The following is a 17,180-nucleotide window of genomic DNA, read 5'->3' on the forward strand; positions in this document are numbered from 1 at the left end:
CAACAGGCTTGCCTATACTATGAATGGTAGTAAAAGTTTGGACTAAATTTTGTTAAGATATGTGTTGTAACATTATGAGTGTGTGTGTAAACACACCCTTAAGAAGATAAGGGGATGAGATACTAACACATGTGCGTGAAAGAAAGAGAGGCTTGTGAAGAAGTAGAATCGGCGGGGAAGAAGAAGAAGAAGGTTTGATGAAAATTTTGGATCTCTTGTCTTTCCGTCTTTCACATGGACACTCTTTACATTGTGGTATTAGAGCTTATGTACATCCATGACGGCTATTGCTTCATGAAGCTCATTGCTTCATCTTCTAAGTTTTTTGAGAGCAGCCATAGTTGTTCTCTATTGCGCTTCCTCTGGAGCTTGCTTTCATCCATGGTGCTAAGTGCCTTGTGTGGCTAGTATTTAGCAAGAGACAAAGATTCATTTTTTCAACTTATATAATGTAGTACAGTGTGTCTATGTGTTTTCGAGAGGGCTAGGAGATGGGGCATTGGGACCCCCATACTCGTCGATGCCCCCTTGACACATAGCACACTGTGCTTCTCCTTTCAGTGGCATTAGAGTCTAGACATTAGACTATGGCATTTAAACATTTGTCGTGCAACTAACATATGGCATCTATCATTGGCACGATTTGCTTATCTTTGGCATATTATAACTTGATTACAATAATGATCGCTTGCACCATTGGCTAGCCTCTATTTGGTGTTGGTGTGGACTTTGAGACACTTTTGGTGACTGTAATTTATCGTACCTCGTGCGTTTGGCACGTGTACACTTGATTCATGGGATGGCCTTTTGTTTGGTCCAATCCTTTCAAGGTGCTCGGCCATACTGTGTGCATCTAAAGTCAACGAGTAGTTGTGACTTAAGGTGGATCCTGGCATCGTGCTGCCTATGTTTGGCTTGAGTCGACTCTCCATATCTTATAGTCTTCATTATTGGAACAAGCATTTGAAAATCACAAATCTTTTGAATCCCATGCATACATTCAATAATGTGGCGAAAAGTTTATGGAGGCACATGATCAGGTTGAAACTTTTGAAGACTTGAAGAAAATGGGAATGAAGAGAAGCTTGTGGCCAATAACAACGAATACAACAAATGGCAAAGTGATGTTACAGAAGGCACATGGGTTCCTACCAAATTAGAGAGAAAAATGTGAAACACATTATTGCTGGTATGAAAACCTTGATAGGATATATGCATTCTTTGGAGGATGCCTTTACTATAGAGGGGAAACTTAGTGGTCTCGTTACATGATTGGCACAAGCTATTGTGGGTTTGAATATTTTATTTCAAGCTTTTGGTTGTATTTAACAACTCATAATTGTTGATATTGACTATAGCGTTTATGCACAATAGTATGCATTCTCAATTGCTTAATGAGACCGTTTAACTGAAGATGTAAAAAATGCCATTGATAAATTGAGCACTTTTGTGATATGATGTCAAAGTTATGTGAGACTATAATATTATTCTAGATCCATGTAGAGGACTCTTTAATCTATTTCTTTCGAACATAGGTGCATATCCTCAAAAGAAATAAAAAAGTCTCACTACCGAATGGTTCGAAGGAGCTCACACGGAGGCCGAGCAAAGCGAGGAGGAATTAATAGATAGGGAAGAGAATTTTAATGGGGTTGTGATCTCCAACTTCGAGGCATAATACTACCTTTATGTGCTTTCCTTTTGTATCTTGATTTTCTACGTTACTTACTATTCACTATTAACTAAGTGCTAAATTATTTAACCATTAGAATTGTTTATTCGATGCAACACGGTCATATGGTAATCGCTTCTGAGCAGTGAAGATTGATGTAAAGTACAATACATTTGATACTGATACCGCATGGTAACACCGTACGGTAACGTACAAATACCATACCGTAAATATAAATATTGTGCGGTACTTGCAGGTTACCACATAGTAACCGGACCCGGATCAAAATTGCCCCTAGACCAGGTTTTTAAACTATTTTTCCTTCGTTTAAACCGATTTAAATCGCTGATTTAAACCGACCGTTTCATATCTTTCGCAAATCCCTACTTCTATGAAACCTTTGAATGCAGCCAGATTGGCTTAAAATAGGCTCTCAACTTTTCCCAATCAATCTAATTTGAAAATAATTCTGTAAGTCTTTTAAGGGAACACTCTAAATATAATGCTGTCACAGGGACATTAAATGCAATGCCTCAAGTGCTCATCAATGTCACTTGCTCTGCTTGCAGATTTATTCCAATAAAATATTATAGCCTTTCCATCCTTCTCTACTTGTATCTCTCTGCAGAATATAAGATTTGAGGTGATTTAATTTCATCCTGGCATTGGACTAAGCGAAGTTCAAGTTGCTTACTACACGGTTCCACCTTAGCAGCAACATAGTCAGCCACTGTTCGTTGTAGCACGCTCTGCAAATCACAGACAATCCCATGATTTTTCGAGACATCTTCAAAAGGCACAGAAGATAGACACATTTATACACACATACAGACACATGCACACACACCCACACACACACAGTTGTGCGAGTAGGTATGGAGCATGTACATGCACACCCTTTTTTTTAGTGAAAACTCTGAATGCTTTATATTACAAGATAGCTAACCAGGAAAGAACTGGCAAGCAGAAATATTACACATGCACACACCGACACACATGTTTGCATGTGCACCCATGCATGTCCACACACATGCATACAAGCACAAGGCCTTTCCCCACAGGACCCACTTCCTCAAAACATGCACATGCACAGATATATGAGAAGGATGTATGCACGGAGGTCAAGACAGATGTCAATATTTTGGTTGATTTGAAGACATAAATGAGTTACTTGACCAGTGAAAACAAAATTTTACTCTTATCGATAGACACAGAGCGGGTCCTGGCTACTATGATACCTCCATCGCATTTGTCAGTGCAATGTAGCATGGACACCTGCCCACTCACCCGTGCACCCACCCACCCATAAGTCCACACAACACACACGTGTACCCCCACAGGCACAGGCATGCTGGCAGGCATGCATGTGTGCCCATGCACACAGCTATGCCCACACACGTGTTATCCATTTTGAGGAAATGAAGCTCACCACAAAGACCCAGATGTTCCATTGTATTTTTCTCTTACAAATGCACGTGAAGGATTGTGGACCTTTTGAGATTGAGATTGAAGGGACAAAGCTCATGCTGATTTCAGCTTATCATGTCGTGAATGGCCAACCTAGATTCTTCAATCCCCCTTGACTCAATCTCAGCCTGCCTGTTTGGCAGTAGTCAGTGAGTGTTCCCAAAACCAGATACCCTTTGGCAATAGCCTTCCTGACGGATAAAGATGGTTTCAATACTTGAGCTTTGATAGTGCGTTATTCTGCTTGATTTGAGGTAGACAGCCCTGCATGATCAGGGAGTATCTTTAACTAAGTGCGACCTCTTGTAAATAGGTTGATAAGGATTCACTGGTATGTCACAATATGTAAAAGATGTGTGGTACTGATTACTCCCTCATCGCCTCTGGATTTTGCAGCTGTGTAGTCCTTGTTTTTGGTTTACTTTTATGCCATTTCTTAAGGGCTGGAGGCCATGTGGAGGCTTTATACGCATAAGGCTCTTAGTGTGCCCTGATCATGCAGGTATCTAAGAGGCACATTGAATGTTCATAAGCCAAGCTAGACATTTTTTTGCCGGCACTGTGGCTTGCAGCATGTTGATAATGGTGTAAGGAGGTATTTTAAGGCTCACATTGTAGAGGCAGCTGACCTTTTTTGTGATTAGTTTGTACGATTCATGTAGTTTATAGCAGTGCTGCTGGCCATGACTTCTAGCGTACACCGGTGTCACAAGGTATCAGGAGGCTTGTCACTGGTGGAGAAGTGGCTGGCCTTTTTAGTGATTAGTCTGATGCTCTTCTTTTCCATTTTAATTTTGAGAGCTTAGTTTGGTTTTCACCCGTTCCATAATTCATCTAAGTGAATATACTGTCCAATTTGTTCATGGTATTATGAGGTTGTGCATGCTCTAGAATGGATATCAAAGGTTCCTTTCACACACACACACACCCACCCCTTCATAAGACTAGAATGTGTAAATCTTACAAATTATTTTTTTGTATAAAACAAGCGAGAGAACAAAGGAAAAATTTGTAAGTGGCTTTGAAGAAAATAAAAAGAGTAAATGAGAAAATAAAAATAGAAATGACTTAGTAAGCCAACGCTATGCTTATGTTGTCATCAGTGCCCAAGCATAAGCTGTCATCTAAGATGGGTTTCAAAAGATTTGGAATATCATGGTAAAACCCGCCACCGCTTACTAAACTTTGTGATAGTAAAAAGGATGATATTAAAGCAAAAAACAAGACAGAGATAGAGAGAGAGAAAGAAAGAAAGAAGGAAAGTTTATTAAAGTCTCGAACAACCGAAGGTTCTATGAGACTTAAAAAAAACAGGAGTCCTGATGTGGTGTCACTCTGGTGGTCCTTAGTATGCTGTCTGAGGAATTTTTAAGTCAACGTGGTAGCTGAGAATGAACAAGAGGTCTTGATACAGAGAGACTTTGGTGGCAGCATAAAACCCATGCTAGAGCACTGGCGTCGATCGGTATGCATGGTGCATTGAGGTCTCCTGGCCGTGGCCCTATGTTGGACAAGTGCCACTGTCACACAAATCAGCCATGCCTCTGTAGCTATATGAGATCCTCCCACATAACCTGGTTAGGCTCAAGGTAGGTGAGCGAACATAGGGGGCATCAAGGCTATACTAAAAGGAAGGTAATTTGTCCATATGGAGTCCCATGCTCTCAAACTATCTGCTTGTACGGGCATACCGCCACCTTTGATTGCCCTCAGCTGCTAAGGTCATGAATGTGGATAAGGCAAGCCATTAGCAACTCCCAGCCTCCAATCTGGGCACCCCCTACCACGGGACTTCTAGAGGTTAGGACCTTGGAACTATATGGAGATTACGGACTCTTACCCTTTACCATTGGAGGTCACGCTTATGGTCCTGCAGCCCCGAAAGGGGGGTTTGATCAGTGCAGTGGGCTCTTAGACACACCCCGTTTGGAGATTCCAGTTTGCCTCCATAGGGTTGGAGAAGTGGTCCCCAGAGGTGTTTGATGCTATTATGGGAGATTAGATTTCACGCATGATGGACGAGTGGATGGGGCCACAGGGATTGGACCTTTGGCATGCCCATGGTGCGGAGGTGAATTTTCAACTGAGCTTCACACGAGAGGAGCCGATGTGTGGTTTGGTGGTAGGAGTTATCAGATTGCTGCTGGAGGCAAAGGTGGAGCAGGCATACTACTGGCCCCTCTAGAAGTTTGCGGAGTTGTTCGGGGTGGAAGTCTCCTTCATGATGAAGTGGGCACGGAAGATCGACATTCAGCCGGTATCCACCCTAGTACGTCGTCGCACAGACACAGACTACTCGCCCTCCAAATCCCCAGCAAAGCCACATAAGGCAATCTTTCTAGAACAGGCACCCACCCATAGGAGAGCCTTGTTTTCTGCACCCCTGTCCTCATGAGCTGGACCATAGTGAGTTGGAACGTGCACGGGCTCCACGACCGTGCTCATAGCCAACCGCAGCACCTAATACTCTGGCAAGAGTTGCAAAGGGCAGTGGTTGGATGGACAGTGGATATCCTTTTGATTCAGGAGCACATATTATTAGCATCAGACATTAGACGACGACACCACCTTCTCCCAGGGAGAGGTCCAAAGGAGTGGTCCCTTGCAGTAGGATGGAGTGGAGGGGTCTGCATCTCAGTCTCAGACTTTGGCTCCAGAGGTCTACGATTAGGGCGAGCTCATCCCAGGATGGATAGTTTGAATGGGAGTTAGGACGGGAGAGTCCACGATTGGGATCCTAAACGTGTATGCCCCAGTGTGCAGACAACACCACCCGGCCTTTTGGAGGCCGCTGTCAAAGTGTCTTCTAGACGTAGGCGCCTGGATTGTTGGAGGGGACTTCAACAACCTAGAGTTTGGGGAAGACAAGCAGGGCGGCGCCTCCTTCTCTGAGATGCCAGCAACAGAGCACAACACTTGGGAGCAATTCATTTTCATGATTAGTGGTAGAGACTTGTGGCGAGAGCCAGATTTTAGCAGGACACCTGGTAGCCTCCTCTTCTCCTTCGGACAGAGGAGACATGATAGACTGCTTGAGAGACTAGACCGTTTTTATGTTGGGGATTGGGCACTGCACAGAGGTGGCTCTACCGGGATTCTGGCAGGTACCACGATGTCAAACCACTCTCCAGTAGTACTTCACTTAGATCGGCCCCGTCGAGGTCTCCCCTAGAAGGGGGTCTAGATTCCAGAAGACCTCCTGCAGGGACGAGGAGATCCAACAGGTCATGGCAGGGATTTGGGAGTAGTCAGAGACGACATCGTGCGAGGGCTAGGCTAGGTGGATGGCCGATGCGATCCAGAGAGGATCAGTGAGGAGTTGCAGGCTCACGCCCTTAGGCGGAGGAGGATTCTTTAGGAGCGCGAGTGGGCTTTGAGGAGAGACCTTGCCTCCATAGAGTGGCTCAGGGAGCAGGACCCAGGCTCTCAGTGGCTTAGCGATAGGTTTGAGAGCGCTCACCTTGAGCTTCAGGACACAGAGATTTGACGGGCTAAGTTCTCCTATTACTCTTCCTGCCCGATGGGTACAACAGGGAGATAGGATGACAAAGTAGTTTTTTGAGACCACTGGGCCCCGACTGGCAGGCACACAGCTGCAGCGTCTCCGAGATCCGCAGGGCATCATGCACACTGACCCGCAGGAGATCTTAGACTTGACCACAAGTTTTTAATGTCGGCTCTTTCAGACGGAGAGGATGACTCCAGCTGGTCTTGTGGCCCGAGAGGTAGTTTGGGTTCATGTTTCGACAATAGTCTTGCAGGATTTATGCAGCAGATTGGAGGAACCCTTCACAAATGAGGAGATTGGGAAGCCCTCAAGGCTCTCCCGACCTAGAAGTGTCCTGGTGAGGATGGCTTGACTCCGGCCTTCTTCTGGAACATTTGGGAGATTATCTCCACTCCTTTCCGATTAGCTTGCCAGGAGATATTTGACATAGGCTCCCTCCTTCAGTCCTTGAGCAGGGGGTGGATTTGTTTGATCCCGAAAGGGGGAGATAGGACAGACATTCGACAATGGAGACCGATCACTCTGCTTGATACTGCATACAAGATCCTCGCCAAGGTCTTAAGCTTGCGGTTACGGCCCCATCTTACTGACATCATCCACGACACGCAGACCAGGTTCATCCTGGAGCGCAGCATCCTGGACAACATCTTCACGTTCTGGGAGGTAGTGGATTGGTCCAGGATGGAGTCACAGCCATTGGCCATCCTTCTCTTGGATTTTGAGAAGACATATGACAGGGTGGAGTGGTCCTTCCTGGAGGATAATATGCGGAGATTGGGTTTCTTAGACAGATGGGTCAGAGGAGTTACTGCGCTTTATGCGGGGAGCACTAGTCAAATGCTTTTCGAAGGTCACACTGGCGAGGCCTTTCCTCTCTCTCGCTCGGTCTGCCAGGGCTGCCCACTCGCTCCCTTCCTCTTCTTGTTCGTGGCGGAGGCTTTGGGCTATTACTTGAGATCACAGGTGGCAGGCCTCATAGGGTTGAGGCTCCCAATTAGACAGAATGAGGAGCTGCTTGACTCGGAGTTTGTAGATGACACGGCCTTGTAGGTTGAGGGCACCAGAGCGAGTTTGGAGAGAGTCAGTGGGCCCTAGCTATGTATTGCGAGGCCTCGGGTGCACGGATCAACTAGACAAAATCCATAGGTTTCTTCACAGGCTATGAGAAGACACACGAGATTTGTGAGTGGGGGAGTGACTTTGGCTTCAGATGGATACCGCTGGGCCAAACAGCGAGATACCTCGGATGCTAGGTTGGTATTGACATTACGGCAGAGCAACAGATCACCCTGGTTCTTGAGAGTGTTTGGTGTAGGCTTCTCTATTGGAGCTCGACCAAACGCTCCCTAGCAGGTCGTGCCTTAGTGGCAAACCAGGTCCTTGCCACGGCATGGTATATCGCATCTTGTTGGTGCTTTCACAGAGGATGCATTGGGCAGCTCCGATGGTTGGTTCGGAACTTCCTTTGTGCAGGTTCGGATGGCACGAGGAACACTAGAACCCGGGTCGCTTGGTAGACGGTGATCATGCCGCAGGCACTGGGAGGCTTGGGTATCATTGATCTGGAGATGCAGAGCAGAGCCCTCCTAGGCAAGTTGGTTGTTCGCATCGTCACCCCAGGTGCAGAGTCTTGGAAGCTCCTCTTACAGCGAGGGCTTCTAAGGAACACCCGACGCACTGGGGGGTAGTGGCAGCCTTCACACAGGTGGATCTTCTCAGAGGCCCCCCTTATAGGGAAGGGTTCTCCCTTGATGAGGAGCCTCCACAGGGTCTGGCAAAGACTAGCAGGGGGTTTCATTCGTGCTCCGCCCAGATGCAGAGAGGAGTTTGAGCGTCAGTCCCTTATGTGGCACCTAGAGGTCAGAGTTTAGGAGGGGCATATGCTTAGACAAGTGACTCACATTGGTTGGGCACAGTGGGATAGTGGTCCGGCCGGGTCTTTTGGCAAATTTAGCAGATTACCCATGGAGGCAGAGGCGAGGCTTGATGTCATAGCACATCTGCGAGGGGCAGGGCAGCAGATGAGAGAGATTGACCTAGCCATTCTTGAGTCCTGGTGGGAGGGTCTTCGAGTTTGGAGGGACAGCAAATGGTTGGGGCAGTTTTCTCGGACTGGTGTCCCCTTGCGGATGATGATGCAGCGAGGCAGCAAGCACCCTGACTTCTTCCATGTAGGACCTGGAGGCATACTTCAGCCACTCACTGAGAGAGACCCTGAGATGGACGGGAGTCTTGATGGGATCCATTGGCAGATGATCAGAGTGGTGGGACGTTTGGAGAAAGAGTGGCACATTGACCCTCCCAGTATCTCAAAGCAGGATGCCCCCAATGGCGCCTTTGGCTGTGGGAGGGTAGACCCTTGAGGGAGGTCCAGTGGGATCCGGGAGAGTGGTTCTGGCCTTCCAGGGGCGGCCTAGCCAAGCAAGTGGATGAGGTGCCCTTCTTTTCCTACACCACACGGATTGGCAGGAAGCTTCAGATGGACTCTTCGAGGTGGACCCCCTCGAGGGAGAGGCATTGGGTGACCTAGAGAGTGCCCCGAGATGTCTGATCCAGGTTTTGGACGCAGTTATGGTCCGATTTGTGGCCGAGGAAGATATGCTACTTCTTCTGACTGGCCGCCCATGGAGGCTTGCCCATCGGACCATGGTTGGATCAGATGTGAGTGGAGGGGCAATGCCATTGTTACTCCAATGGTCTCCTTGAGACTATCCTGCACTGCCTTTGGAGCTATCGTAGCGCAACGAGGATTTGTATGGGAGCCCTCAGGATTTAGAGAGACTACACCTGGGGGATGGTGGCTTGATTGACGGAGGGAGGACACGCGCTCCAGATTGATGAGATCTCCCCAGCATACCAGATACAGGGTCAGAGCATTCAGAGGATAGCACTCCATGAGGCAGTCCCTCCTGACAGCCTAGTTCCTCCTCCTTGGGAGGACAGCGTTTGGGAGGTGGTAGCCAACATCACTATATGGAACATTTGGGTGGCTTGCTGCAGTCTCATGATGGGTGAGCACCCGGTTCCACCCTCGGCTACCCTAGTCACCATCTGGCAGGATATCATCTACACACTACGCTCCACCTGGGAGCGTGGGACTTCAGGCTCTGGAGCGACTATCGAGAGGCATGCATGATTTTGCAAGGCTTGGCCTGTAGGAGTTTTCTACATCTTCACTCCGCGAGGGATTCGCTGGTTGTATAGTCCCCCTACCTAGCTGTTAGTCCCAATACTAGAGATCCCCTAGGCAGTGAGTTGGGTTTCTCTGGAACTGGCCGGTTTTTTCTTTCAGCCTTTTTCTGTTTTTGTCATACACAGCACCTTCGGGGGGGGTTGCTGTTTTGTATGAAGTCTTTCAAGCATTAATAGAAGTTTCCTTTCTTTGCAAAAAAAAAAGAAAAAAAAGAAGCCGCCCCCATGCTACCTCATAGAAATGCATGTACCACAGCTAGATGATGAAGTGCCATAGGCAACCCATATAAATCAATGATGTGTGAGTTGAAGAAAGATCCTGCTCTTGTTTGATAGCAAACTCTTTAGGGGTATGAGGGTCTTCAAGGGCAATCATGGGCACTGTGCAAGTCATCCCAATTATGCCCATGTGGCACAAGATGACTAAAGCAATGCTCTGTGCTTGCTCGTTGTGTGATGATGCATGGCAGCCGCCAGTCCAAATCACTTGCCCTTTGAACATTGATGGTGTACAGGGTACATGGTGGCATGCCAGCCAGTGGTGAAAGCGGATGCACCAAAAAAATGGCAGCAATTGGACGACACTGGTTGTTTCATATGGTTGTCTCAATGGCTGGGAGAACCTTCTATGAGTCTAGTCAAGCAGCTAGAGTCTTGTTGTGGTGGTAGGGCACACCAAAAAGGGTGGCGTTTGCATGTGTTTTCCCTTGCCGTGTTTATCTGAGTGGCCTCCACCCCTAGTGGGCTAAGTAGGACATCAACGGTCCAAATGTACCTTGGTTGGAATGAAAGGAGGACTGATAAAGGGTATACTGGACTAGGAGGCATAAGAAAAACTTTTATTTAGACCTATGTTAGGGTTTCCACCACTATCCATCCTTGCAAGCGAGAAAGTGTTTTGTCTTATTGGAGTGCCACATGCTACTATGCTTTTCAATGTATTTAAAGCTTATGGTTTATGTTTGGGATGCTGCATTCCTCAACACCTTCCCCTCAAGATCAACATCATAATCGTCAAAAAATGAGATGTGACTTGAAATTGTAGTCTACATACGTATCCTTGCCTTGACTGAAATTTTAAGAGATCTAGCAGTAATGTCCTTCCCCTTTTTCTGAAGTTGGCTGGATGATAGGGTTCTATCAACCTTGTTGATGTTAGACCATATTGTGTGTCATATAGTTTTATCTTGTTGCCATCATCGTGATTTTGTTCTTTTTATCTTGGATGAAATATTTGCATGTGATTGTCATTCACTTGTGAAGCTGATCGCTGAACCATCTGAAAATTAATGGCTTGTCTTTTTTTTTTTCAATGAAAAGACTTTTATGAAGTATGAAAAATACCCCAAGAGAAAATGCTTATGGCAGAAATACACTAAATGTGCAAAGAACCATCAAGAAGATCTGGTAAAGTGCCATTCAACCCCTGTGATGGACTCCGAAAAAAAAAGGAGAGCCACTCCACTCCCTAAGGAAAATAGCCCTTCTGGTAGATTACTTGTCTTTGATGACTGCCTTCCACTAATGGGCATAATTACATCACATTTGGTGAGTGTCACCATAGATAAATATGTTGCAATTCAATAGATTGTGCATAAACATTTCATCGTTAGGAAAATGTGTTGTGATGTCAATCGTTAGGAGTACCGACAATGATTATCAATCTCTTCTTTGCAATTGAATAGATGTTGTCACAGATGCAAACTGTTGACAGAGTCATCCCTCCCCTTTTGCATCGCACATTGATCGCACATTCATGTCACTATCAGCATGTGAAGGAAGTATTTTTCTACATCTATCTTCTTTTGTATATTAATTTTTAGAATTTAACATACTTTGAAATATGATCAAACAAAACTTAGTGTCTCCAAAGTTGTAGCTGGAAGTAGTTTGTATGCGTGGTGCACTGTCTTACATACCAATATATTTACATCCTCTTGTTAGATTATTGTTTGTAATTATTTTTTTGCATGAAATATACTTCTAGATTATTAGATTATTTGTATGAAAGAAACAACCAAGAGAAGAAACCCAAGGCATAGATACACCATGCAGAGCATGACAAACGCATGGTAAAATACCACTTGGTAAGCTGGGCTGGAAATGCCACATCATACATGTGATGGTCTTAGGAAAGATAGGATAACATGCCCACTCTTTGAGACAAATAGCCTTCCTAGCCAAAAGAGACCTAGAAGATCCCTACATCCTTGATCAAATAGCCATCGGACTGTGTACATATCTATCCAAATATTGGCCAAGGTATGAGCTGGGCGAATTAATAGCTTCAGTGCATTAAGCTCTCCAAATGTGCCAGGCAGAGACGCTCGCTATAATCTTCGAGCCAGTGTCCACTAATGCATGTGCATGTTTGTAGTAAGACACAAGAATAGCATGAAGTTGAAAAAACTGTCTTGACTCTCATAAAGTACCCAATGCTCAGTAATTGAAAGCATGCCACTGAACCCCCAGGAAGAGAGGGGAGGACGAAAACTTGCACGATAGTCTTGCTATCCTGGCTTAAATGATCCTAGCCTGCCTGCAGTCCCAGACATAGTGCTGAATAGACTCATCAGTTGATAATCTACAAAATCCGACAGAGTTAACCAACTGAGAAACACTTTCTCTGCCATGTCTAGGACCTCTTAAGAATATAGAAGAAGTATTCATTGACTCGCTCCCCCATTCGAATTCAAAAAGACTCCCTTGCATGATGAGAAAACTCAGCTTTGCTCTTCAAAATGGTCTGCTGGTGAGCCCTTGCAGCAAGGCGCTTGTGTAGACTAGGGCAAGAGATGGAAGCAATGGAGGTGGAGGAAATGAGAAGAGGCCGTACTATTGTAATGAATTGCTGCAATAGAGAAATGAGTACAAAGTACACCTAATATGACAAAACACTAGCACAGGGTGTCCTAGTAGTACTAGCTGGTACATGTGCTAACTGTACCATGTGTCCTAACTGCCTTTAACTAGGCCTACAAGGCACATACCAAGGAATTAGTGGCACTATGGATAGTCCATAAAATGGCCTACAAGCCCCCCCTCCATGGTATGGGCTGAAGTATCTTGGACACATCTCAGAATACCTGAAGAACTAATGTCATGGTTGGACATGTTCATCTTGTAGGGATATAGCAACCTATGACATTACAGAGCATAGCAGATCAAGTCACAAAAGGTATTAAGTTCAAAGCTTGCAGGAAAGCTTCAAACTTAGGTCGAGAAAGAGCCTTCGTAACAAATCTGCCAAGTTGTTATTAGTGGGAACATAAGACAACTAAATATCACCTGCTGATAATCTCTCTCTGACATAGTGATAATGAACCTCAATATACTTTGTGCGGGTATGGAAAATTGGATTCCATGCAATAGCCAAAGCACTCTGACTGTCAGTGAAGATGAGCGTGGGAGCTTTCTGACATGCATGAAGATCTGCAAGTAACTCCTGGAGCCAAACACATTCCACTGTAGCTGTAAAAGATGCTTTGTACTCAGCCTCACAGCTAGAAGTAGCATTTGTAGTCTTCTTCTTGCTGAACCAAGAGATGCATGAAGTACCAAGTTGCCACTATGTGACACACGGGTGTCGGAACACCCACCCCAATCACTATCAGTGAATCCATGCATGATGAGTGAAGAATTGGTTTCATAGAGAAGGCCCAAATGCTGAGTACCTTTGAGGTACCTGAAGACATGCTTCACGGCCTGCCAATGGTGTCTAGAGGGGTTGTGCATGTATCTGCTCAACTATTAGACATCATACTGAAGATATGGCCTGGTATGGCATAAATAAATCAAACAACCAACTGCCTGCTGATAGAGAGTGATAAACAAAGAGGTGATCCGTCTATCCTCCTCTATTGGGTCCAAATGCAAGGTATAAGAAGAAAGTAACACCATCTTGGAGCAAAGAGGCCAAAGCACCTATGCTGCACAGTCTACAGAATCAATAACCACAAAAAAGAAACCTTTGCCCAAAAGACAGACATTGGGATAAGGCGTGGAGAGGTCAAGGGGTAAGGTCGAGAGCATCTAATCCCAAGCCCAACTTCTTAAAGGGTGGGATCCATGAGTGTGAGCAAAGAGTGAAGTGGAACTTTCCTATTCCACATCTTTTTTGTAATTGCTCCAACTTGTCTTTGAAAAAAGACACAATCTCATGGCCAATGAGGTGGAATAAGGATTGGCTCAAGGTGAAGGCATCATCAATTTTGAAATGGGAGGCCGACTTGAAATCAATGAAGAGAAATCCATTGCTGCAAAAAATTGAAGAGACTAAACTAACAGGAAGCTAATGGAGGGAGGGGCTGATTGGTGAAAGAGAGGGTTCGGAAAAGGAGGGAAGGGAAGGAGGGGGCAGGGACTACGAGGAGTAGCAGATGGAGGGAAGGGAGCAATGGAGTGGGGGAAGAAAGTGAGGCGGAGGAGCCAAGAGAAGGAAAGCAATAGGTAGCCAGGGGTTGGACAGGCATCCGTACATGCTGTATAGAGGGAGGCGGGAGGCTGAGAGGGATGGTAGATAGGCTAGGGAGCTGGGTGATGAGGGGGGGGCATGGAGATAGAAACGGAGCAAGGGGGGTCAAAAGCAGGTCGAGCAGCAGCAGCGTGTTTGATAAAAAAAACATGTTTGTATTTGCAATGTCGTCAATTCCAATTTTGTCTCCTTCACATCTTGCTGAGAATTAAAATTTCATAATTTGTTTGAAACTTTTGTGTCTTCCAGATTTGCAAACTTTGATTTGAATACACTATAATTTTTTGCGGAGCTATCTGGCAGGCTGTACACGCCCATAAAGCTTACAGTCCCGTCAATAGCTCATCCTGCCTTCATCTTTCCATTCTTCACCTCGTAATGGCCATCCATAAAATTGTAGAGAAGCTGTACAGCAGGTCGCCATCTGCCTTCCTTGCTTCGCCCCACCACTTCTGTACGTTCCCTGCCCTGCCTCACCTCACACTCACTCACCTCTCCCTCTGTCTATACCTAGCCACACCCATATGTCTTCTAGCCGTACCTAGCCACACCCGTACATCTCGGCTTCCATCTGTACAAGCTGTGCCGTTGTACATGCTTCCTTTCACACTTGCACCGCTTCCATTTCCTTTATGTTTCCTCGTGCCCTTACGATTCCACTCACTTACTTTCGCACTCCTACACACTCATTATCACCTACGCTCATGGCTTCACTCACTCATTCACACTCCTTCACCTTCATGCACTTCTACTTTCTCACACTCACTCACACGTGCCGTCATTCTTTTCCTCTCAACTTCACATGCTCTTGGGAGATTTGTAGGTGATGAAGGGATTTGTTCAAAGGTTTCAAGTTGGCCTTGCACTCTTTGATTGGCGAATGGCTTTAGCCAACAATCTTACTTCTGCCTCTTGACCAGCTATGAGACATGTATTTTTCCTGTAGACAAGTTGCAACAGCTCAAGATGTTGAAGTAGAGTGTGCGACCACTCTGTTTGCATGGATCCCTTGAGAGCCGAGATAGGGACTTTGATGCTTGGAGCCATTCCCCTTAACTTTTCTACACACCTTTTAGATGTTCACCTTTTGGGCAAAGGTTTTTTCCTATGGTCTTTGATTTCCCAAGATCACTCACAAATTTTAGTGGCTAGCACTTAGCCATCAATTCGTAAATGATTTCTCCTTCCTTTCATGTTGGGATTCGATCTAGTGGGAGAAGATAATTATAAATGTATCTTTCCTTCTTCCTCAATTCCCTTGGCTTTGATTTTGGAATCATCAACCTTGTCTTGAATGAGATTCCCCTTCATCAAATTCCACCTTCTTGTTTTGTTTAGTAATGACTGTAATAGATAGAAGGCTTTTTACAGAAGTTGGAACATACAAAATGTTACGTATGTCCCTTATATCTTTGTTCAGCATTCGTATTGGTGTGTTACTAGTACTGATTTGATGAAGTCTGGACTCCTACTTCTACATGTCGCTGTCACTTTTTACTAAGTGATAAAGTACCAGCACCCTTGATTTAATGAAGTCTGGAATCTCCTACTTCTACAGGGTCACTGTCACTTCTTTCTTTAAGTGAGAAAACTAATACTCGTGCAAAATGAAGTGATTGGAGGCTTTGGAGTCAATAATGCATGACTCATCAACGTGGCCAGACTTATTTGGTTTTGAGATAGTTAAGGCTTTCGTAGAATTATAGTCTGGTGAAAGGCTACATTCATGGTGGCTTTACCACTACGTTAGACCCACGTTAGCCATATCTGCCTTTTTTTTCTGACATTCAGAAGCAAAGTGGCTAGACTTCCCACAGCTTTGTGTCATTCTGTTCATGATGATTATGTTGACATTCAGAAGTAAACTTCTACTTTGGTTTAGGACTGAATCAGGGTTTATGGTTTTGTCATTATTTTGAGCACTAGAGGCCTTATTCTCCTTGTGCTTTACCTCGTAAAGCTGGTTAATGGGGCTCCATTTAGGGCCTTGACTCATCGTGCATGGCGTATCATACAAACTATGCGAGTGTGGTGTGTGCTTTAATAGGGCAGATCAATCAAGTGAAAGTAATGACACCCAAGCAAATGATTGATACTTTCTAATTAAAGCACAAGTGCACCAAGATACCAAATAGACATAAATGGTTTTGATCAGGGTGAGCTTATCGCAGGATGAGCAGTTTGGATGGGTCTCTAGGTGGGAGAGTCCAAGATCGGGATCTTGCCCCTGCTTGTAGGCAGCACCACCCTGCCTTTTTGAGGCAGTTGACAGATTTTCTCCCAGATATTGACTTCTAGATTGTTGGAGGTGCTTCAACAACCTAGAGTTTGAGGAGGACAAGCGGGGAGGAGCTTCTTTTGCAGAGATGCCCACAGGCGAGAGGAGTACATGGGAGCAATTTATTTTCACGATCAGTGGTCATGATTGGTGGAGAGAGGTGGAGTTCGCCAGGCTCCTTGGCAGTCTCCTCCTAGCCTGAGCATGCAATTGGAGATGTCATTCACTGATGAGGAGCTATGGGAGGCCCTGCCCTAAAATGGACTGACTCTGTCTTTCTTTTGGTGCTTCTGGGAATAGATCCTCACTCCACTTTAGATGGCTTTTCAAGAGATTTTCAATTCAGGCTTGCTTCCTTAGTCTTTAAGTCGAGGATGGATTTGATTGATCCCGAAGGGGGGTGACAGGTCAGACATTTTTCAGTGGAGACCGATCACCTTGCTGGACACTGCCTAGAAGATCTTAGCCAAGGTCTTGAGTTTGTGGTTGTGGCCTCACCTTGTTGATGTTCCACAATACACAAACAGGTTTTATTCACGAACGTAGCATCTTGGACAATATATTCGCCTTTTGGGAGGCAATGGATTGC

At 45.4% G+C, this 17,180-nt stretch overlaps 1 protein-coding gene across 3 annotated transcripts in view; it reads right to left on the reverse strand.

The window, feature by feature from the left end:
• Positions 1 to 1,889: 1,889 nt before the first annotated feature.
• The window catches only part of SOS4 (pfkB-like carbohydrate kinase family protein), a 199,994-nt gene continuing 184,703 nt past the window's right edge, over positions 1,890 to 17,180 (reverse strand). For 2 of the 3 annotated variants that reach the window (XM_087400421.1, XM_087400423.1), the window contains exon 13: positions 1,890 to 2,421. In XM_087400421.1, the coding sequence (XP_087256547.1) occupies positions 2,281 to 2,421 (141 nt within the window). In that variant the 3' untranslated portion in view covers positions 1,890 to 2,280. The remainder of the gene's footprint in view (positions 2,422 to 17,180) is intronic. The other variant, XM_087400422.1, reaches the window with a different exon arrangement.

The sequence above is a fragment of the Dipteris shenzhenensis genome, chromosome 29 (genome assembly GCF_047967505.1).
Source record: "Dipteris shenzhenensis isolate YYH24624 ecotype China chromosome 29, Dip_SZ_1.0, whole genome shotgun sequence".
In the NCBI taxonomy this organism is placed as follows: Eukaryota; Viridiplantae; Streptophyta; class Polypodiopsida; order Gleicheniales; family Dipteridaceae; genus Dipteris; species Dipteris shenzhenensis.